Source organism: Ornithorhynchus anatinus, chromosome 20 (assembly GCF_004115215.2).
Source record: "Ornithorhynchus anatinus isolate Pmale09 chromosome 20, mOrnAna1.pri.v4, whole genome shotgun sequence".
Taxonomy (NCBI): Eukaryota; Metazoa; Chordata; class Mammalia; order Monotremata; family Ornithorhynchidae; genus Ornithorhynchus; species Ornithorhynchus anatinus.
In genome coordinates, this window is record NC_041747.1 from 28,788,127 (window position 1) to 28,812,371 (window position 24,245).

The 24,245-nt window shown below is 52.6% G+C and overlaps 1 protein-coding gene across 2 annotated transcripts; it reads right to left on the bottom strand.

Annotated features, from left to right (window-relative positions):
* Window positions 1–6,162: 6,162 nt before the first annotated feature.
* On the bottom strand, window positions 6,163–24,093 carry DDIAS (DNA damage induced apoptosis suppressor). 2 transcript variants are annotated; one of them, XM_029048479.1, is made up of 5 exons: window positions 23,999–24,093; window positions 18,993–19,121; window positions 15,546–15,707; window positions 11,658–11,775; window positions 6,163–9,037 (listed from the first exon to the last, which is right to left on the bottom strand). In XM_029048479.1, exons 2-5 carry the CDS (start codon window positions 19,103–19,105, stop codon window positions 8,807–8,809), a joined length of 624 nt encoding a protein of 207 aa, XP_028904312.1. In that variant the 5' UTR covers window positions 19,106–19,121; window positions 23,999–24,093; the 3' UTR covers window positions 6,163–8,806. The 2 variants fall into 2 exon arrangements, with proteins under 2 accessions (XP_028904312.1, XP_028904313.1); XM_029048480.2 differs by lacking the exon at window positions 6,163–9,037 and adding an exon at window positions 9,610–10,157.
* Window positions 24,094–24,245: the final 152 nt, after the last annotated feature.

Genomic DNA, 24,245 nt, shown 5'->3' on the forward strand with positions numbered 1-24,245 from the left:
TCCGACTTGTCAAAGTTTTCTTTTCGAAGAGGCCGAGTCGGTTTCTCCTGCCGAGCTAGAGAGGGTGGTGCCTTGAGAGGGGGAGGAAATGACCCGGGCGCTAAAACGGAATCTCAGGCCGAAGGATAAACACCCCGTCCCTTGCCGAAGGACGGGGAGGAGACCCCTGGGTCGTTGTGCCTGTGAGGGGCGGCGACGACTCAGAGACCGGAGGGCAGGATGGGTCGGAGCCCCTTGAGAAAACCATCTCAGAGTAGGGAACCGAGAGTGGAAAGGGGAAGCCTGGCCGAACTCCCAGCGGGCAGGGTACAAAGGCTTAGAAATGGAGATCTGAGGCCCGGCTGGTACCCAAGTTGGCCAACTTGACGTCAGCACCCGCGGAACGGTGCCCCGGTGCAGCCCTTCTGAACCCCGAACCGGGGGTCTCTAAGCTTTTCAGCCCGAGCTCCTGGTGCTGGGGAGAAGCTCCACGGGGAACGGGCAGGAGGAGGAACGAGAGTCACTCCCCCGCACCTGTTTCCCCCCAGCTTTAGGCCAAGAGCAACAGAAACCTCTTGCAAAAGGGCTTCTCCCCTCCCGCCGCCAGCCCCCGAATATCAGTGAGTATCAACGGCTTCACCCTCGAGACCGTAAGCTCCTTGTTGGCGCGGAACGTGTCTACCGACTCTGTTATATTGTATCCTCCCAAGTGCTGAGTACCATTCTCTGCTCAAAGTGAGTGCTCAGTAAATAGCACTGATCGACTGACTTCCGGAGCCCCTACAAGTACCCCTTGACCTCTATCATTGCTATTGTAGGTGATTAATCAAGTCTTCAGACTTGCACAATGTGAATAGACCCATCACCTGGCAAAAACTAATAATAATAATAATAATAATAGTGGTATTTGTTAAGTGCTTACTATGTGCAAAGCACTGTTCTGAGCGCTGGGGGGATCCAAGGTGATCAGGTTGTCCCACGTGGGGCTCACAGTTTTAATCCCCATTTTACAGACGAGGTTACGGAGGCCCAGAGAAGTGAAGTGACTTGCCCAAAGTCACACAGCTGGCAAGCGGCAGAGCCGGGATTAGAACCCAAGACCTAGGACTCCCAAGCCCGGGCTCCTTCCACTGAGCCGCGCTGCGTCTCTTAATCCAGAGATTAATCTCTAAATCTCTAGAATCCAGAGATAAACAGGTGAACGGGTGTTTTTCTGCAACACTATCGGATGCAGATAATAACAACAGGCACTTACTACGTGCCGACAACTGTACTGAACACTGGGGTAGATGCAAGGTCACCAGGCCGGACGCAGTCCCTGTCCCACAAGGGGCTCGCACTGAAAATAGGAGAGAGAAAAGGTATTTAATCCCCATTTTCCAGATGAGGAAATGAGAGACCCACTTTAGTTGAGTGACTTGCCCAAGATCATATAGCAGGTAAGTGGCACAGTCAGGATTAGAACCCAGGTCCTTCGACCTCTAAGTCTGGGCTCTTTCCACTAGACGATACAGATGTCTGTTAGTTCTACAATCAATTACCAGCAGAGCCAATTTTGCAGGAATTGAGCTGTTCGGTTGTGGGCCTCAGTGGGTACTGCGGGAATGGGGAGTAGCACAGCCCTAGTGGAGAGTCCGAGGACCTGAGTTCTAATCCTGGCTCCACCGTTTACCCGCTCCTTGACCCCGGGCAAGTCACTTCACATCGCTGTGCCTCAGTTCCCTCATTCTGCAAGGTGGGGAATTCCAATGCCTGTTCTCCCTCCTACTTAGGACCGTGAGACCCGATGGATTTCGTATCTACCCCAGCGCTTAGGTATAACGCTTGGCACATAGCATTTAACAAACACAGTCATTATTAGCAGAGTAAATGTACATCAAAGGGGGATCTTAAAGAAGATTTCTGCCTCTCCTGCCGTCCCTCTTTCATCGGTTCTTTCCCTCTCCCTCCCCTCTTTCTCTCTCCCCCTACTTCTCCCGTGTTCTTTTTTCCATTTTCTGTCTCCCCTTTCCTCTCTCTCCTTTTCCCCATTCTCACTTCTCCTCCCCCCCTCCCTCCTTTCACTCTCTTTCTGTCTTTCAATCTAGCGTACATTTTACGCTGACAGCTTCCTTTTTTCCCCTTTCCCTCCCAGACAAACGAAAAGGTTCCAAGCTGACTGGGAACTTCTCTTTTTGCCACCCTCCAAGTTTCCCTTGGTCAACAGAGGGAAATCATCTGGAGCCAGAGTGGAAAGTGGCTCTCCCAAACCCCCCTCCATTCCGTTTGAATTGAACCCGAATGGGAGAGACCCAGCTGGGGCACAGTATAAATCACGTTTATCACTTCCCACGTGAGTCCGGATGCCCGCTGAGTTTGGGTGCCATCTAAAATCGCAATTCCTTCTCCTTACGCTGTGAGCGGGGGCTGTGTCTGACTGGATTAACTTTCATCTTATCCCAGCGCGTAGAACGGGCATAATAAGTGCTGGAACCTATACCACGATTTATAATTATTAATGCATATTCAAGGCAGATAAAGCAGCGGCACCCAAGAGAACGTATTAACTTGACCAGCAACATTATATGGTTCGGCAAAAACATTTGCAATCCTCCTGTTTTTTCGACTATTTAAGCTTTGTTTCTTTCCCCCGAGAAGGCCTCAGTTGGATCTGAAAATGACGCTCCCAATTGCGCACAGCTGTTGCCGAAAGCACTTCTGGCCTCGTGGAGAGAAACACGGGACTGGGAGGCAGGCGATTGCCGTTTCACTGGGCTGCAGGGCGACCTTGGGCAAGGCAGCGGGGTTTGGGCCTTAGTTTCCTCGTCTGTAAAATGGAGATAAAAGCCCGCTCTCTCCTTCCTCAGACTGTGAGATCCACGTGAGGCAGGGATTAGGTCTTGATCTGATTACTTGTATCTGGACTCCTTTGGAGGAGCAGCGGGGGCCTAATGAAAAGGGCACGGGCCTGGGAGTCAGAGGGCCCTGGGTTTCACGTGTCTGCTGGGGGTGACCTCGGGCAAGTCACCTAACTTCTCTGGCTCAGTTACCCCATCTGTAAGATGGGGATTCGATACCTGTTAATAATAATAATAATGATGGCATTTGTGAAGCGCTTACTACGTGCCGGGTTGTTCCATGTGGGGGGGTCACGGTATCAATGTCCATTTTTACAGATGAGGTCACTGAGGCCCGGAGAAGTTAAGTGACTTGCCAAAGCCACACAGCTGACGAGCGGCAGAGCCGGGATTTGCGCTCTTTATTCACTCCTCCTTCCACCTTTAAGTCCATATCGACGATTTCCTTGTATTAATGCCTGCGTCCTCTAGACCGTAAGCTCGTTGTAGGCGGGGGACGTGTCTACCCAACTCTGTTGCATTATACTTTTCCCACGTGCTTAGTACAGAGCTCTGCCCACAATAAGAGCTCAATAAATATGATTGATTGAGGGCAGGGGTCACATCTACTAATTCTACCGTATTCTCCCCAGCGCTCAGTACAGTGCTCAGTAAATACTGCTGATCGGGCGGCATATTACCGATATTTCCAACATATTTTAGTCTCCAGAGCACTTATGAGAAGCATTGGTGCACGCCTCCAGGGGGTAAGAGGCCGTTCTCCACCCCAAGCTTTTAACCGACAGGAGGGGACTTGTTTTGTCCCTGCCGAGCTCTGCCTCGACCCGCGGCAGACCCAGATGCCCGCCGGCTCGCCGAATGCACCAGGTGGAGCTGCCCTGCCTGGCCCGCGGCCCCGTCAGCCGGGAGACCGGTCGCTTGGTACTATATTTATCCAACCGCCACACCCTCTGGGTTTTCGACCACACTCCGCTGGGCTGGGGGAGGGGGGAAACGGACGGAAATGTTCTTTATTTCCACTCCTTGTCGGAAGCTTAAGATTCAGCGCTTGCGAGCGTGAGGAATTATTTTTGGGCTTCTCCGAGGCGAGATTCCAGACTATTCTGCACTGTTGGATCTCTACTGTTTTGGGGCCAAGCAGGCTCCACCAAGCTAAGCAGGGAACTGAAGATAAGGAGACCCGGGCCGCTGATTTCCAGGGTTGGGGTTGGTTACCACCTAAGACCCTCCAACCCTAAACGCCCCTTTATCTTCTATCATCTCCGGTAATAATGATAATTGTGGCTTTTGATGAGTGCTCGCTATGCACCGGGCACTCTGCTAAGCACTAGGGTAGATACAAGGTAATTGGGTTGGCCGCTGTCCCCGTCCCACAAGGGGCTCACGGTCCTAATCCCTATTTCACAGATGAAACTGAGGCACGGAGACGTTAAGTGACTGGCCCAAAGGTCACGCAGCAGGCAAGTGGCAGAGCTGGGGTTGGATTTGCCCCCTCCATTCACTCCTTCAGCTAAAAACACTTACGTACCTCTCCATAATGTATTTATTTATATTATACAGCCCTTTAGACTGGAAGCTTGTTATGGGCAGGGAATGTGTCTGCTAATTCTGTTGTAGTCATTCAGTACTATTTATTGAGCGCTTACTATGTGCTTACTATGTGCAGGGCACTGTACTAAGCATTATTTACATTATTATTATTAAGCACTTGGAACGTGCAGTTCGGCAACAGAGACAATCCCTGCCCAGTGCTCACGGCTGTACTCTCCCAAGCGCTTAGTGGAGTGCTCTGCACGCAGTACACGCCAATAAATACGATCGATTTACGGAGACAGAGAAGTGCGGACAAAGTGGTGGGGACGGGAGGAGGTAACTTGATGTCAAATAATATTAAGACGTTTGCGGACTCTGTCGGTAAATACAACTTGTACCGGGGAATACCGGATTTTTTTTTTTTTTTTTTTAAAGTGCTGGAGCCGCTTGACTGATCCCTACGAGAGAAGATCACGGTTCGAACAGCGAAGCGTATGCTGGGCCGGGAGCAAATCCAACGCACCCCAGCTGTTTGGACGTTGGGAAGCAGGGGTAGAATGACGGGCAAAATGACAGGAGAATGGCGGCGCGCCTTAGTTGCAACAGCGTGGGCCTGAGAGTCGGAGGATCTGGGGCTCGTGGTGGCTCTGCCACTTGCCTTCTGTGTGGCCTTGGACAAGTCATTTAACTTCTCTGGGTTTCCTCATCTGTAAAACGGGTGATGCTCAGACTACTCGGCTCGATTTAAAATGAACCGGGGAGTCCAACTTGTAAAAACTTCTATCGTGTGGAGGCTTTACCGGGGGGGATTCTTTAGCTGAACAGGCACTTTACTTTGTTCTGTTGACTGTAAAATGTTAAGGAAAGCATACTTTAATTTTATTTTATAGTATGCCTCTAACTAGGCTCAAATAAAGCCATTTGGAACCAGAAAGGTTCCTCCTACCCTGAGGGCCTCACATAGGACAGGTTCCCTCATTCAGTAGTATTTCTTGAGCCGCTTACGATGTGCAGAGCACTGGACTAAGCGCTTGGAATGGACGATTCGGCAACAGAGAGAGACCATCCCTGCCCACTGACGGGCTCACGGTCTAATCGGGGGAGACAGACGGACAAAAACAAGACAACAATCACGATAAATAACCTGGTTTGATTGCACCGTATCTACCCGGCATTTAATACCGTGCTTGCACCTAATAAGCACTTCACAAATGCCACTATTATTATTATTATTATTGGGAATAAGTCTCTTAGAGTGATATTTTTGGAAGCACCCAAATGCCCTTCCCCAGATTTGGGGGCAGAGTGGAGTCTTACCGTTCCGGTGCCGTTTTGCCGGTGAGAGCTTCTACGACTGGCTGAGGAAACCCGAGCCCAAGCGAAGAAGGAGCGTGGTCTAGTGGATGGAGAGCATGGGCCCGGGACTCGGAAGGACCGGACCTCCAATCCCGGCTCCGCCACTTGTCCGCCGGGTGACCTTGGGCAAGTCACTTGGCTTCTCTGGGCCTCAGTGACCTCATCTGTAAAATGGGGATCGAGACTGTGAGCCCCGTGTGGGACACGGACTGTGTTCAAGCCGATTAGCGCCTTGCCCGTAGTAAGCGCTTAACGAACGGCATAAGAAAAAAGAGAGAGACTCTTCGGGGAAGAGGACCCCCCGACCGAAGGTAAGAGAGTTGTTAAAAGGAGCGTCAGGAGCCGGGAGATAACGCGGACACGGAGCTAGAGAATTAAACCTGCCGGTGGGAACTTCTTGCTAGTTTTACGTTTGATTTCACACACCAACTTAGCTGCCTCTAGTAATGGCGATGCCTTTCTGGTTCCAAATGGCTTTATTTTGGGCCTAGTTAGAGTCATACTGTGAAATAAAATTAGAGTATGCTTACATAAACATTTTACAGTCATCAGAACAAAGTAAAGTGCCTGTTTAGCTAAAGTGTCCCTCTGGTAAGCCTCCACACGATAGAGGTTGTCACAAGTTGGACTCCCCGGTTCATTCTGAATCGAGCCGAGTTGTTCGAGCATCACCAGCTGTTTGGGCGCAAGGGTCCCCGTTCCAAACAGTTCACGGATTGGGTCTGGCTGGCTTTTGGGGGTGAAGAGTTCAGGAGACCAATTACCAGCGGGGTCGAAGGCTTCCGGCCCCAGAGGTGACCGATTTTCAGAAAGCGAAAGGTTTGCATTTGGACTTCTCTGGTTCTCGGAGTCTCGCCCCCGGCCCCCCATCCTCTGGCTGTTTCGTTCATCCCGCCATCTCCCCGTTTATGAGGAGTCGGCCACCTGTCCAGGGCAGTGGCTGTCCTCCCCGGCTCTAACTCTGGCCTTCTCACACATCCTTCAGTTGTCGCTTTTCTGCAGCGTCTCGCCTCGCTTCCAAGTGTCTTCTTCCGCCCAAAGGGACTGTGGAAAGTCAGCCCCCTGGCTCGGAACCCAAGCGTTCCGGGACGGAGGACGGACCGGAGCGACACCTTTCTGGTCGACGGAGGGACCCAGTCGTGGGCGTCCACCTCGAGAAGTTCAGCGGCAGGGCTCGTGCCCAGGGCTAGTGGTCGGGAAAGATGGGAGGCCGCGGGGTGTCCGGACGCCGGGGCGTCCGGTTCCCTGGAGTCCGAGCGGTTTGAGGACGCCGGTTGGGCGCTTGGTTTCCCAGTGCTACAGTTCTGGGGCTCGGAACTGACTTCAGGGCAGCTGGAGGCACAATTCTTGAAAGAGTCTTTCATCCTATAGATCCTTAGTGTCCGTGGATTCTGTGCAATGGGGGTTGACTGGGAGTAAGGAACAAAGTCTTGGGTCTCTCCCAGAGAGGACTGTGAATCGGGCGGAGAGTGACCCAGAGCCGACCCGGGTCTCGGACAGAGAGAAGGGCGGACCCGTCTCCAGGCTGAGCTGTGGAGCGGATGACCTCGGCTGGCGGCGAATGGGCTAAGCAGCCCGTCGGGGGTAGAGTGACTTTCCAAAGTCCTCCTGTCCCACGGTGAGAAAAGGCAGCTCCCGGACCCGCTCGGATATTCCCCCGTAGCGCTTGCGTCAAAAAGGTCGGCGGAAGCGTCGTAACTCCCTCCGAGGGGAAGAGAAGAGTTTTGAGGCAGGTGGTCGCAACTGGGTCTTTTCCAAAACACTGCCTTGAGATTTTGGCCGACCCTTCCGCCCGGTCGGCCCTCAGACCGACCCGGCTGCCAGAGGCTCTCGACCTCTGCGCACGTCTCCTGCTGACCGGAAGGTTATTCCCTTGGTTTCGCGGCAGCTCTGATTCTCTTTATACTTCTGAGTCCCGAGAGCCGGGAAGATGGATCCACTGTTGGGAATGGCCCGGACGGAACCTCTTTCGGCACCCACGTCCAAAGCGGGGCTTTGTCCCTCTGGAACGGAGAACGGGATCGGGCCACGGGCGCTAATATCCCCGCGATAATTTGCGCTTGGTATAGCTTCAGCGCCACGCGGCGGGGAGTGGCTTCTCTCTGGAGGGGAAGGTGGCGTCTGCAAGTCTTTAGGCTGATACGGATCGGGTGTAAAGCACTCTGAATCTTCCCTTCCACCGATGCTAGTGGGCCAAGTCCAGGACGAGTCAGCTGACTGAGCTCCCCTGTGAGTAATCGAGTTTGGGGGTGTATCAACTCCTGGGGGACCCCTCTCTTTGCCAGGGTTTAGGCTTTCTGCCATGGGGGGTGACCACCTAAGTGTACCAGGCGAAGGCGTCCCACCCGTAGCTTTCTGGGAAGGCAGGGACCACCTGGCCCCGGGCGCCCCCGGGTCTGCTCTGCCTTCCCCCGCAGAGCACTGACGGGCGTCGGTCCGGGCTGGGGTCCGGCTTGGCGTCCTTTCCATTTCCACAAGGGCCAGGAACTCGTTCAGGCTTTCGGAGAACGGCAGCTCGTCCCAAAGGGCGGGATCCTCTCTCCGGGAGCCTCCGGCCGAAGGGGTCGGACCAGGCGACGGGCCTGAGCAGAACGAGTTTCCCTGCTGCGGGGAGAGCCCCCAGGGCCAGGTCTGGGGTGAGCCTCGACCGGAGCCATCCTCCGCGGGGCCCGGCGGGCCGCGGAAAGCCCCTGGCCCGCTGCGGCCGAGCGGCCGCGCCGTCTCGGAAACCGGAACCCCGGCCCGGCTGTCGACGTCCCCGATCCCGCCGCGCCCGGGACTCGGAGGGTTCGCCGGGCCGGGGAGCGAGCCGAATCCTTGGTCCGTTGGCTGCCGGGCTTCTGTCCCTTCACGCCTCACGGGGGATCCATCACGGTAGTAGGGACAGGAGGCTCCCGCCGCCGGGGGTTCCCGCTCCTTCTCCCTCCCGGATCCGTCCCGCTCCGGAGCCGACGGGGCTTCGTCGTCGGAGGGCTGGGTGTCGGCCGAGGTGAGCCCGAGGGACGGCCGCCAGAGACCCGAGGGGCGGTCCCCGCCCCCCGTCCGTTGGGAGTCCGGCCCCGTGCCAGGGCTGCAGCCGCCTCCCGAGCTCGCCGCCCTGGTCATCGGCGACGGGGAGAGGCTCTCGGGGAGCTGGAGCCCCCGTCGGCGTCCCCGGGCCGGGCCGACCGCAGGAGTCGGTCGAAGCAGCCGATCACGGTCGAGCCGGGGACCGCGGGGTTTGGCAGAGAAATCTGGCAGGCCACCAGCTCTCCTCTGCGGTTCCCGCTGCTCGGCCAGCTCCGCCGGGGGCCGCCGCGACCGGCTGCGCGGCCTCGTTGGTTTTCAAAATTCTGCAAGAGACGTGAGGGCACTTAAAAATGCTCATCTTAACGCTCCTCCCTTCCCCCTCCAGGAAGGGGAGTGGAGACACAACCTCAGGCGCAGCTCTTCCTCTCAAAAAAGTCGCAGACTGGCAGTCCCCTCGTAAACTATCCGCGGCGCTCGCCCCCGTCTAATAATAATAGTTTGTGGTTTTTTAGCACGGTATTTGTTAGGTGCTTACTACGTGCCAGGCAATGTTCTAAGCGCTGGGGTAATCTGGCTAGACACAGTCCCTGGCCCCCACGGGGCTCCCAGTCTTAATCCCCATTTGACAGATGAGGTAACTGAGGCCCAGAGAAGTGAAGTGACTCGCTCAAGGGCACACAGCAGACACGTGGCAGAGCCAGGACCGGAACCCAGCTCCTTCTGGCTCCCAGGCCCGTGCTCTACCCACTAGGCCACGGATGTGGTATTTGGTAGGCCCTAACTATGCGCTAAGCACTCTCCTGGGGTAGATACAAACTAGTCAGGTCCCACATGGGGCTCACAGTCTAAGTAGGAGGGAGAATGGGAATTGAATCACCATTTTGCAGGTAAGGAAACTGAGGCACAGAGAAGTTAAGTGACTCGTCCATAGGCTTGTGGAGGGAGGGGCCTGAAAGGGCTGGAGCTGGGAGAGGGAAGAGCAGTCAAAGGGGTCAGGGCTGGAACAGCTTTTTCGGAGGAGAGACGGACAAGATCCGGCGGGCTTTTGGACCGTCATCGGCCGGGTGGGCGCACGGCCTGAAGTTCGCAAAGATGGCGGCAGGGGTGGAAGTGGAACCGGTGAGCACCCGATCCCGCGACGCCAGGGCACGGAGCCCCCCCGGGGGCGCTTAAAGAATGTCGGCTCGCGCGGCAAGGGGAAGTCAAGCGGGTGGAATTCGTTACCGCAAGAGGTTGGGCTGGCTGAAAAGACCAGTCGACTCAAGGGGGATTCGGATACGTTCTCGAGAAGTCCAGAGAGCAGCCCGGGCCTGGCTGTGAAGAGGCCCGGGTTTTCATTCCGGCTCCACTGCCGGCCCGCTGCGCGACTACGGGGGGAGGCAAGATCAGCACTCGAATCTCCCACTTCCCAGGCCGTTTCGCCGGGCCCAAGCCGCCGCTCATCTAATACATCGAGAAAGGCGAGATGACGTCGGGGTTTGGGGACTTACGTGGCAAGGAGCCCCGAGTAATTGACGGCTTGGAAAACGCCTACTCCTGAGCTCAGTCTTGGCGGTCCTTACAACCCCTGTGTCACGTTTTACCGAGAATGAGGGTTGTTTCTTTGCTTATTTGTTTGTTTGAGATCATTCTTAGTCCCTGACAGGGCAGGGCTGTTTCAGTCAAGTGGTCCCTCGACTCCAAGTCCACAGAACTGGAATGGCGTGGGTACCCAGTGCCCGAGACGTCCTTTAAAAAAAACCATCAGCCCTTCTCTCCCACCTTGCTCTCTCCCTTTCCCCCCCTTCCCTACAACTTTGTTGCAAAAAAACCCCCCCACCTCAAAGGAAAGAAAATCCCCAGCTTAATCATTTTATTTTAGCTGAAAACTGGTTTGAAAGAGTATCACTGGATTCTCATATACCCCTGAAGAGCTCTCATCCCCAAGTAGATTTTGTTTCTCCACCCGACCAAGGTTTCCTGAGACGCGTGAACACGACTGACATTCAATGACTTATTCCGTCGGTGCGACTGGCCAATATTTTTATGCCTGTCTCACTGAATTCCATGATTACTAGTACTATTATTTCTAATCCCGCTTCTACTAACTGTGGTTATTTGTTAAGCATTAACTACGCACCAAGCCCTGTCCTAAGTGCTGAGGGAGATACACGGTAATCAGACTCGCATGAGACTCACGGTCTGAGGGGGAAGGGGAGATCAGTTATTTAATCCCCACTTTATAGATGAGAGAACGGAAGCACAGGGAAGTTGAGTGACTTGCCCAAGGTCCCACAGCAGAGCCAGGATTAAAACTCAGGTCCCCCGACTCCCAAGTCTGTAGTCTTTCCACTAGCCTGTTCCTTGTGGTCAGGGGACGTGTCTACCGATTCCGTTACATTGTTCTCTCCCAAGCACAATGCTCTGCACACAGTAAGCGTTCGATAAATGACTGATTAGTCGGTTGCATTTATTAAGCGCTTACCGTGTGCAGAACACTGTACTAAGCGCTTGGGAGAGGACGGTGTGACGATATAACAGAGATTCCCTGCTCATAACGAGCTTAAAATCTACGTGAGGCTACGCCGCCTCTATAATAATAATGATGTTGGTATCTGTTAAGCGCTCACTACGTGCAGAGCACTGTTCTAAGCGCCGGGGGAGATACAGGGTCGTCAGATTGCCCCACGTGAGGCTCCCGGTCTTCATCCCCATTTGACAGATGAGGTCACCGAGGCCCAGAGAAGTGAAGTGACTTGCCCACAGTCACCCGGTTGACAAGCGCCGGCATTCGAACCCATGACCTCTGACTCCCAAGCCCGGGCTCTTTCCGCTGAGTCACGCTGCTTCTGTCTAGTCACCCCCACCTTCAAGCTGTTTTTAGCAACCTCCAAAGGAAGAGACACCCTTACTTTCCTGTGGACCGCGTGTTCGCCGCCGAGAATGCTAATAAACCTTACTCACCGTCACTCCGAAGATAAAGCTTCTTCCCGCAAAACAAGTCTGAACCGCTTGAAGTAGTAAATCCCAAACTGCATCGTTGTCCGGGGTTCCTGGAGGGGGCTCAGAATCCTGGACGTACCTTGACGGGGAGGGGAGAAAAAGAGAAAATGGGAAAAAAACTCCATCTTTGGGAGAATTAAACTGCAAAAGATAAAACCAGGGGGAGAAAACTGTGATGTCGTGGACCAAAGGAATCAAGTAAAAGATAACGCTGAGTCTGTGGGTTTAATTCTGCCTTGATGTAACACCTACCACGGAACGGTATCGATCAATTATTCAATCAGTGGCGCTTACTGATCGCTTACCGAACGCAGAACACCGTACTAAGTGCTCGGGAGACTACGACACAACGGAGTCGGTGGCCGCACTCCCGCTAAGACGGTCTCGACGTAGAGCAGGCTACCTCTGCTTCATCTTGAATTCTGGATTCTCTCCGCCACCTGAACTCCACGGGAATATTGACAGCACCGGGACCGTCAACCCATCGATCGGTCGTATTTATTGAGCACTTACTGGGTGCAAAGCACGGTACTAAGCACTTGGGAGAGTCCAAAGGAACAGTATAAGAGAGTTGGTCCTGTCCGCAAGGAGCTTACGGTCTAGAGGGGAGCTTATGAAGAAGCGGCGTGGCTCGGTGGAAAGAGCCCGGGCTTGGCAGTCAGAGGTCGTGGGTTCTAATCCCGCCTCTGCTGCTAGTCAGCTGTGTGACCTTGGGCAAGTCACTTCACTCCCTCGTCTGGTAAATGGGGATGAAGGCTGTGAGCCCTACGTGGGACAACCCGATGACTCTGTATCTACCCCAGCGCTTAGAACAGGGCTTGGCACGTAGTAAGCGCTTAACAAATACCAACATCGTCGTCATCATCATGTGTATGAAAACCCCAGGCCTTTGGGAAGTTTTCTTTCTCTGTGCATATAGTCCCCGATTAGACCGTGAGCCCAAAGGGCAGGGACTGTCTCTATCTGTTACCGATTTGTACATCCCAAGCGCTTAGTACAGTGCTCTGCACAAAGTAAGCACTCCATAAATAGTATTGAATGAAGGTAGTGGAGACCCTCAACCACTGCTGAAACAAAGGGGCCAAGTCAGATGTGAAATCGACGACGAACAAGGGTTGTTGGGACCCTCCAAGGCGGAACAAGCGGTGCAGGGAAGGTGTCTTATCTACTCTGTTTTATTGTCCCGTCCCAAGCACTTAGTACAGTCCTCTGCACACGGTGAGTGCTCAATCAATACCACTGATTGACTGACTGGGTGGCAGAGAAGGAGCGGCATGGCCTAGCGGATAGAGCCCGGGCCTGGGAATCAGAGGACCTGGGTGCTAATTCCACTACTTGTCTGCTCTGGGACCTTGGCCAAGTCACTTCACTCCTCTGGGCCTCGGTTACTTCATCCGTAAAATGAGGATTAGGACTGTGAGCCCCGCGTGGGACATGGACGGATAATAATAACAATGTTGGTATCCGTTAAGCGCCTACTATGTGCCGAGCACTGTTCTAAGCGCTGGGGGAGATACAGGGTCATCGGGTCGTCCCACGTGAGGCTCACAGTTAATCCCCATTTGACAGATGAGGGAACTGAGGCCCAGAGAAGTTAAATGACTCGCCCACGGTCACACCGCTGACAGCTGGACTGTGTTCAATCTACTCCAGCGCTTAGTGCAGAATCCAGCCCATAGTAAGGATTTAACAAATACCACGGGGGGGGGGGACCCAAAATAAAAACAACAAACAATTCCACGGTCCTTTTCACCTTCAGGAGGGGCTTCCCGGCCTCTTTCCTAGACCCCGGGGGGTTCCCACCTTCCCCATCCGTCCGTGGAGGGAGTTGCCAGCGTCACTGCCTACGGTGGGGAGGGGGTTTCGGTTCTTTCGTCTGTTCTCTGAAAGTTTGGGAAGGGCCCCCGGGTTCCCTGGCGTGGCAGCTGTTGTTTCCACCGGTTATGGCATTTAGTAAGCGCTTACTAGGTGCCGAGCACTGTGGTAAGTCAGATCCCCAAGGGGTCGGGAGAGCAGGGATCTTAGTCCCCTTTTACAGATGAGGAAACCAAGGCCCAGGAGGGGTAGAGAAGCAGCGTGGCTCAGTGGAAAGAGCCCGGGCTTGGGAGTCAGAGGTCATGAGTACGAATCCCGGCTCTGCCACTTGTCAGCTGTGTGACCGTGGGCGAGTCACTTCACTTCTCTGGGCCTCAGTTACCTCATCTGTCAAATGGGGATTGATTGCGAGCCCCACGTGGGACAACCCGATGACCCCGGATCTCCCCCAGCGCTCAGGACAGTGCTCCGCACATAGTAAGCGCTTAACAAAAACCAACATTGTTAAGTGGCTGACCGACAGTCAGAGGGAAAGCCGGGAGCAGAGCCGGGGCTAGGACCCATTCCCCGGCCCTTCTGCCGGCCTCCGCGTCCTTCCCCCGTCCTCCTCGACGAGGCGCTTCTGCTCATCAGACCTCACGGAGCCAGGGAAGCGACCTGGCCAGAGTCACACGACGACAGAGTGGCGGAACCGGGATGAGGACCCAGGACCTCGCGACCCCCGGGCCCGCTGCGTAGCCGAGGGGCCGTGCTGCGGCCCTTCAACGGAGATCTCTGGGGAAGGGGGCCGAGCCTCGTCCTCTCTGTGCCGGGGGCTGGCAAGGACTACCGAGATGGGAATCGGACACGGAAGTGTTTTGCGCCCAGTTGGCGCTTAACACGCACGCGCAACTCAACGCGACAGCTACAATTCGATTTCAACTGAACCGAAATCGAAAGCTACGATTTCAAGCTTCTCGTCTCTATCAGCCAGAACCGGGGGCGGAGGGGGATGAGGAGAAACTCATTTCACTGAAAAGCAGCGTGGCCTAAGGGAGGGCGCCCAGCTCTGGGAGTCGGAAGGATCCGGCTTCTCATCCCGGCTCCGCCAGCTGCTTGCTGTGCGACCTCGGGCAAATCGCTTCCCTTCTGTGCCTCGGTTTCCTCAACTGTAAAATGGGGATCCCGTCCTCCCTCCTACTTAGACCGCGAGCCCCGCGCGGGCCAGACGTTGTGTCCGACCTAATCAACTTGTACGGTAGGCTGGGGGAAGCAGCGTGGCTCAGTGGAAAGAGCCGGGGCTTCGGAGTCAGAGGTCACGGGTTCGACTCCCGGCTCTGCCACCTGTCAGCTGGGTGACCGTGGGCGGGTCACTTCACTCCTCTGTGCCTCAGTACCCTCGTCTGTAAAATGGGGATTAACCGTGAGCCTCAGGTGGGACAACCTGATTGCCCTGTGTCTACCCCAGCGCTTAGAACAGGGCTCGGCACATAGTAAGCGCTTAACACATACCAACATTAAGCGTGCTCGACAGGCGCTTAACAAATACCGTAAAAAAAAACCCAACCAGGGGCCAGGTGTGGGTTCAGTGGGGGAGCCCCTGACGTTGACGCAGGAAGGGACCCGACCTATTAATACCGAAGGGCAGGATGAAGAGGAACCGAGAAGTTTTCGAACCGGGACCCTGCCCGTCCCCGAGGAAAAGCAGCCGCCGGCTCCGGGGGCGGACCGGAAGCCGGAAGACCTTTCGCTTTCAACCCCTGGGGCTTGCAGGGGGGATCCTGTCTTTAACCGACGACAGGAAGCGGCTTCAGAAAATAATTCATTTCGTTTTCTGACCCCCGCGTCTGCCCCTCCCTCCCCAGACCCGCCCGCACGCACCCACAGACGCGTACACGGGGATGCCGCGTGTTTCCCCCGCCTGCAGCCGCCTCCCCGATTCTTCGCTTTTCTCCAAAACTCACGCCCCGCCCGAGTCGTGTGCGCGCACACACCTGGGGAGTGGCGAGACAGTGGGGAGAAACAGGAACGCCGCCAGTGAAATCGTCTTCCTACCTCCGCAGAAGACTGGCGGGGAGGCCAAAGAACGGGTTCAAGCAGCTTCCGAACACGGTGATGGCAAATAATTGGTTCTCCTCGGCAACCTGTAGGGACAGTTTGTACCTGTAACTCGCGTTCTTCGTCTCACCCTGGCAGCCACATCTTGGACAGCGGAACCTGGGAAGAGGGGGAACGGAAATCAGCACGTCTTTTTTCCCACCCTCCCGGGACTTGCCATTTTAGCCTTCTCTTCGGCCCACAGATGGCCCGGGCCGGTCGGGCTCTTTCCGGCCGCTCCCTTCGGTGCCGGGCGACGGCTTCTCCTCTCCTCCTTCAGAAGCGGCGGCCTCGAGGGCCGGCGGAGGCTCAGTCGGCCCGTCGTGACTCAGCGGCCGCCAGAAGGACGACGTTCGACATCCGGCTGCAGCGCGGCCGCCCTGAGTGGGATGGGCCCGGTGGTCTTCTGGTGCCCCCCTCCCCGGACCTCACGATCCCGCCCCCCACTTTGGAGCCCTGTATTAAGCGCTTGGGAAGTCCAATTCGGCAACAGAGACAATAATAATGATCACGCTGGTATCTGTTAAGCGCTTACTTCGTGCAGATCACTGTTCTAAGCGCTGGGGTAAATACAGGGTCGTCAAATTGTCCCACGTGAGGGCTCACGGTCTTCATCCCCATTCTACAGATGAGGGAACTGAGGCCAGTGAAGTGGCTTGCCCACAGTCACACAGCTGGCAGAGCAGGGATTCGAACCCATGCCTTCTGACTCCCAAGCCCGGGCTCTTTCCACTGAGCCACGCTGCTGCCCAATCCCCGCCCACCACGGGGTCGGGGTTCTGTGCCTCGGTTTCCTCCTCTATAAAATGAGGATTCAGTGCTTGTTCTCTCCCCTCAGACTGGGAGCCCTGTGTGGGATGGGGACTGTGCCTATTCTGCTTGTCTTCTATCTACTCCCCGTTTAGTACAGTGCTTGCCGCATAATAAGTACTTAACAAATACCGCAACCGTGACTATTAATTTGCTGGGGACGGTTGTTATTATTGTTATTAGTAGTAAGAATAACAACAACCCACAGCAGATTAGCATGACTACTGCTAACGGTCATGATGACGACGACAGTGGGTAATTCAGGAATAGTTGTCAGGAAGGAGAATTGATTCCTCCAAGACAGCTTCCTGCTCTTTAATTCTGAATGAAAGGAAATAGGGACATCTAGGGTGCGCACCAGATGCCGGGAAAAAAAAAAAAAAATCTGATTTCTGGGAGTTTCCCAAGTTCAAATACGATTCTAATTCTAAGAAATCAGTGGAAAGCCAAACCTCAACCAGGACCGCAGCGAACGAGTTCGTCGGAACGTGCACGTGCGACTCAGTTTTAAGAGAAATTGAAAGGTTCATCGGTCGCCTCGCCGGGCTTAGCTAACCCTCTTCCCCTTGGTCCTCGTTCAGTTAAGGAAGCTGAAGCGATTGAGATTAAATGATTTTCCAGGGGCCCGGGACAGACAACGGACACAGGTAAAGGAAGGGGCTCGCTTCCCTTCAGCGCTCTAGTTTGAAACCGTGTGGCGCGTGAAGGTTTCAGGCACAGAAGGATAATAATAATAATAATGACGGTGCCTGGTAAACCGAAAATACACAGAAGGTTGACCGCCACAAAAGAAAATCACCCCCCCCCAAAGCCCTCTTGAACACCGCTAAATTTCAGGCCTCCAAAGCTCCTCTCAAAAGGTTCCATCTTTACATTTCCACCGTCTCTCTAGTCCTTCCCTCTGGACCCCCCGAGGAGGCCAGCCCGTTCATTATACTACGGCGAATACTATTTCGAAGAATTACGGTATTTGTTAAGCAATTACCGGGTGCCAGACACTGTACTAAGTTCTGAGGTGGGCCAAAGTCACCCGCGGGGCACACGGTCTAGGAGAAAGGGAGACGGGTATTAAATACGTATTTCAGAGATGAAGAAAAGGACCCAGAGAGGTTAAGACCTCGCCCGAGGTCACGCGGCAGGCGGGGGGCAGAACTGGAATTGGAACCCAGGTCCCCTGACTCCCAGGTCTGTCCATTAATAACGTTGGAATTTGTTAAGCGCTTACTATGTGCGGAGCACTGTTCGAAGCGCAGGGGTAGGCAGGGTAATCAGGTGGTCCCACGTGAGGCGCACAGTCTTAATCCCCATTTTACAGATGAGGGAACTGAGGCCCAGAGACGTGACTCGCCCACAGTCACCCGGCTGCCAAGCGGCCGAGCCGGGATTCGAACCCGTGACCTCCGACTCCCAAGCCCGGGCTCTTTCCACTGCCTCCCCTAAAGGCCCCGCTGCTCCTCATGTGCAGAAAGCGTTCACCACCTCGCCGGGAGTAAGGAGGGGGAAGAGAGGCAGAGTCTCTTCCTGCGACGTCTGCAAGTCCCATCAGCCAGGAAACACGGAAAATCAAAATAATGGAAACGCGAAGCAAAACCCAACCAGGCAAGGGCCTTGGGGATGGCAAGGGTAGGGGCAGTGCTGATCTGTCTGTTCTCAACAGCCTGTAGCACATCAGGAACGGTCGATGCCAGGATTTCTGACCCAGGAAGCAGCGTGGCTCAGTGGAAAGAGCCCGGGCTTGGGAGTCCGAGGTCGTGAGTTCGAGAATCCCAGCTCTGCCGCTTGTCAGCTGGGTGACTGTGGGCAAGTCACTTCACTTCTCTGGGCCTCGGTTCCCTCGTCTGGAAAATGGGGATGAAGACTGGGAGCCCCACGTGGGACAGCCTGATTCCCCCGTGTCCACCCCAGCGCTCAGAACAGCGCTCGGCACATAGTGAGCGCTTAACGGATACCAACATTAAAAAAGCCTGGGCCTGGGAGCTGAGGACCCGGGTTCCGATCCCCTTTCTACCGTCTGCCTGCTGTGAGACCTTAGGCAAATCACTCCACTTCTCAGTTAACGCCATCAGCAAAATGGGAATAATAAGAATAATGTGGGTATCTGTTAAGCGCTTACTAGGTGCCGCGCACTGTTCTAAGCGCTGGGGGAGAAACGGGCTCATCAGGTCGTCCCACGTGGGGCTCACAGTTAATCCCCATTTTACAGATGAGGGAACTGAGGCCCAGAGAAGTGAAGTGACTCGCCCACAGTCACACAGCTGACAGGTGGCAGAGCTCGGGATTCGAACTCATGACCTCTGACTCCCAAGCCCGGGCTCTTTCCACTGAGCCACGCTGCTTCTCTTTGTTTGACTCATAAGTGCTTAAACACTACCGGTCTGAATACGTTCAACGTCCTTAAAGTCAGATTTCCTTAAGTTTACTACTGGTGTGAATATTTTCAGCGTCCTTAAAGTCAGATTTCCTCTCGTTTACCTGAAACCTCTGTGGGTTTTCAGAATCCGCCTGATTGCCTAAGCACAGCCGCCGTCAAATCTGCCTCGGATTCCCTCGTTAGTTTCCTCAGAAATCGAAGTCAGTCCCCCGAAGTGCCTTTACCTTGCGGATCCAAGGATGATCCTCGAGAAGCAACTCGGACACGACGGATACACGAAACTGGAGTTCTGGACAGCAATTACAGAGGCGAGAATAAACCTTCTTCTCCCACTCATGGGCTCGCTCAGTGCTCTGAAATGAAACAATCGGCAGGAGTTAGCGATAAACAGACCTTAATTTTGGGTCCCGTCCCGAACTTCGGGGGAGGGAGGGGAAGGTTTATTTCCCCTCCGCAACAAAATCAGTTCCCTACTCTCATCCTGAATTAAAAAAAAAAAACCAGAAAGAAGGTTCCAATTACTGGGAAATTTTCGTCCTAGGAGAAGCGGCGTGGCTTAGTGGAAAGAGCACGGGCTTGGGAGTAAGAGGGAGTGGGTTCTAATCACCGCTGCGCCACTTGTCTGCGGGTGAGACCTTGGGCAAGCCACTTCTCTGCCTCAGTTATTCATCTGTAAAATGGGGACTAATAATGTTGGTATCTGTTAAGCGCTTACTATGTGCAGAGCACCGTTCTGAGCGCTGGGGTAGACGTAGGGGAATCAGGTTGTCCTACGTGGGGCTCACAGGCTTAATCCCCATTTTACAGATGAGGTAGCTGAGGCCCACAGTCACACAGCTGATAGGGGCAGAGCTGGGATTCAAACTCATGACCTCTGACTCCAAAGCCCGTGCTCTTTCCCCTGAGCACTGACCCCGTGAGCCCCACGTGGGACAATCTGATTGCCCCGTATCTACTCCAGCGCCTCGGAACAGCGCTTGGCACGTAGCGAGCGCACAACACGTACCATCGTTATTATTTTCACGCAATCGGTCGCTCTGCCTGAGCCCCTCGCGAGGATTCCCGCCTGAATACTCTTGCCCAGTGCTCGGCACAGTGCTCTGCGCACAGTAAGTGCTGAATAAATACTCTAGCTACTAAATCGGCTGCTGACTTCACTGGCTCTTGGGCCGTGGGTGATGCGAAACCGCAGCCCCGGGAGGATATTTATTTTCGCTATGACAAGGAGGGAGGAAAAAAAAATCTTGCCTCTGGCTTGCATCCCAGTGGCTCAGTGGAACGAGCCTGGGCTTGGGAGTCCGAAGTCATGGGTTCGAATCCCGGCTCTGCCACTTAGCCGTGGGCGAGTCACTTCACTTCTCTGTGCCTCAGTTCCCTCATCTGTCAAATGGGGATGAAGACTGGGAGCCTCACGCGGGACCACCCGATCACCCTGGATCTCCCCCAGCGCTTAGCACGGTGCTCGGCACATAGTAAGCGCTTAACAGATACCAACACTGTTATTAGAAGCGGCACGGCGGAGTGGAGAGAGCACGGGCCTGGGAGTCAGAAGGTCATGGGTTCTAATCCCCGCTCTGCCACTTGTCTGTTATGTGAACTTGGGCAAGTCGCTTAACTTCTCTGGGCCTCAGTTCCCTCATCTATAAAATGGGGATTGAGACTGTGAGCCCCATGTGGGACAGGGACTGTGATCAACCCGATTTGGTCGTATTCATTCATCGGATAGTATTTATTGAGCGCTTACTAGGTGCAGGGCACTGTACTAAGCGCTTGGAATGGACAATTCGGCAACAGATAGAGACCATCCCTGCCCAATGCCGGGCTTACAGTCTAATCGTTCATTCATTCATTCGATAGTACTTATTGAGCGCTTACTAGGTGCAGAGCACTGTACTAAGCGCTTGGAATGGACAATTCGGCAACAGAGAGAGACCAGCCCTGCCCGACGACGGGCTCACAGTCTAATCGGGGGAGACGGACGGCAGAGCAAAACAGAACGAAACAAAAACAAGACAACGTTACCAGGATAAATAGAATCGAGGGGACGGACACCTCATTAACAAAATAAATAGGGGAATAAATAATATATACAAATGTGCACGGCGCCCGGGGAAGGAGGGAGGGGGAGGAGCAGAGGGTGGGGAGGGGATTGTATCCATTCCAGCGCTTAGTACGGTGCTTGGCGCATAGGAAGCGCTTAACAAATACCGTAATTACTGTCATTCATCCAATTGTATTTATTGAGCGCTCACTGTGCGCAGAGCACTGTACTAAGCGCTGGGAATCATCATCATCATCATCACCCTTGGTCCATTTGCCCCTTCAGGGCTGGGATTTGTTCTTTTTAACGTGATCTTTGCTACCCTCTAGTGGAGCAACCGAAACACCAAGGCTTTTGATCAAAAAATTGTTATTATTATTATTAATAATAATAATAATAATAACAATAATGTTGGTATTTGTTAAGCACTTACTATGTGCCGAGCGCCGTTCTAAGCGCTGGGGGATATAATAATAATAATGTTGGTATTGGTTAAGCGCTTACTCTGTGCAGAGCACTGTGCTAAGCGCTGGGGGATGCAATAATAATAATGTTGGTATTTAAGTGCTTACTCTGTGCAGAGCACTGTGCTAAGCGCTGGGGGATACAATAATAATAATGTTGGTATTGGTTAAGCGCTTCCTATGTGCAGAGCACTGTGCTAAGCGCTGGGGGATACAATAATAATAATGTTGGTATTGGTTAAGCGCTCACTATGCGCAGAGCGCTGTGCTAAGCGCTGGGGGATGCAATGATAATAATGTTGGTATTGGCTAAGCGCTTACTATGCGCAGAGCACTGTTCCAAGCGCTGGGGTAAGAATAATAATGTTGGTATTTGTTAAGCGCTTCCTATGTGCAGATCGCTGTTCTAAGTGCTGGGGGATACAATAATAATAATGTTGTTATTTAAATGCTTACTCTGTGCAGAGCACTGTTCTAAGCGCCGGGGGATGCAATAATAATCATGTTGGTATTTGTTAAGCGCTTCCTATGTGCAGAGCGCTGTTCTAAGCGCTGGGGGATACAATAATAATAATGCTGGTATTTGTTAAGCGCTTATTATGTGCAGAGCACTGTGCTAAGCGCTGGGGGAGATCCAGGGTCATCAGGTGGTCCCACGTGAGGCTCCCAGTCTTCATCCCCATTTTCCAGATGAGGGAACTGAGGCCCAGAGAAGTGAAGTGACTTGCCCAAAGTCACACAGCTGACAGGTGGCGGAGCCGGCATTCGAACCCATGACTCTGACTCCCAAGCCCGGGCTCTTTCCACTGCACCACGCTGCTTCCCCATGCAAGATGTAATGTAAGCGTGGCTCAGTGGAAAGAGCCCGGGCTTGGGAGTCAGAGGTCAAGGGTTCGAATCCCAGCTCTGCCACTTGGCAGCTGGGTGACTGTGGGCAAGTCACTTCACTTCTCTGGGCCTCGGTTCCCTCATCTGTCAAATGGGGATGAAGACTGTGAGCCTCACGTGGGACAACCTGATTCCCCCGTGTCTCCCCCAGCGCTTAGAACAGTGCTCTGCACATAGCAAGCGCTTAACAAATACTAACATTATTATGATTACATTGCAATTGTATTATGCTCTGCACATAGCAAGAGCTTAACAAAATACCAACATTATCATTATTATTACATTGTAATTATATTATGCTGTGCACATAGTAAGCGCTTAACAAATAGCAACATTATCATTATTACATTGCAATTGTATTATGCTCTGCATATAGCAAGAGCTTAACAAATAGCAACATTATCATTATTATTACATTGCAATTGTATTACGCTCCGCGCATAGTAAGCGCTTAACAAATAGCAACATTATCATCATTATTACATTGCAATTGTATTACGCTTGCACATAGTAAGCACTTAACAAATACCAACATTATTATTATTATTACACTGCAATTCTATTATGCCCTGCACATAGTAAGGGCTTAACAAATACCAACATTATCATTATTATTACATTGCAATTCTATTATGCCCTGCACATAGTAAGCGCTTAACAAATACCAACATTATCATTATTATTACACTGCAATTCTATTATGCTCTGCACATAGTAAGAGCTTAACAAATACCAACATTATCATTATTATTACACTGCAATTCTATTATGCCCTGCACATAGTAAGCGCTTAACAAATACCAACATTATCATTATTATTACACTGCAATTCTATTATGCCCTCCACATAGTAAGCGCTTAACAAATACCAACATTATCATTATTATTACCTGCAATTCTATTATGCCCTGCACATAGTAAGCGCTTAACAAATACCAACATTATCATTATTATTACATTGCAATTCTATTATGCCCTGCACATAGTAAGGGCTTAACAAATACCAACATTATCATTATTATTACATTGCAATTCTATTATGCCCTGCACATAGTAAGAGCTTAACAAATACCAACATTATCATTATTATTATACTGCAATTCTATTATGCCCTCCACATAGTAAGCGCTTAACAAATACCAACATTATCATTATTATTACACTGCAATTCTATTATGCCCTCCACATAGTAAGGGCTTAACAAATACCAACATTATCATTATTATTACCTGCAATTCTATTATGCCCTGCACATAGTAAGGGCTTAACAAATACCAACATTATTATTATTACACTGCAATTCTATTATGCCCTCCACATAGTAAGGGCTTAACAAATACCAACATTATCATTATTATTACCTGCAATTCTATTATGCCCTGCACATAGTAAGGGCTTAACAAATACCAACATTATTATTATTACACTGCAATTCTATTATGCCCTGCACATAGTAAGCGCTTAACACCAACATTATCATCATTATTACATTGCAATTGTATTATCCTCTGCACATACTAAACGCTTAACAAATACCAACATTATTATTACAGTTATCTATTATTGCCAATTATTTTTACTGCTAATAATAACCACAATAAAATTGTAATTAATATACAATAGTGAATTATAATCCTACATCATGACAGTATAGAAATCACCATTTTATTAGAGCATTTGTTATCGCTCATTATAATAGGATATAATATGATATTGTATGTTAACTACAGTTTTGTTATAGTGTTAATTAGTAGTAAAAATGATTAGTAATAATGAATACTACAATAAAATAATAATTATTAGAAATAATAAGGGGGGAGAGGGGCAGCAGACTGACCTCCTTGCAGCAGGCAGGGGCCTGGCACAACGGGCAGTGCCCGGTTTCGGAGTCTCCCGCCAGGCTTCACCCGGAAGTGACGTAGGGCCAGCCCCCCTGGCCGGGCCAGCCAATGGCGTGTCGTTTTGGCGCCCGTGGGGGGCGGGACGAGGGCAGCTCGTCCAATCAGGCGGCGGCAGGCTCGGCGTGAACCATCGCCTCCGGCCCGGGGGGGAAGGGGAGGAGAACGGGCCTCCCCCGCGGGGAG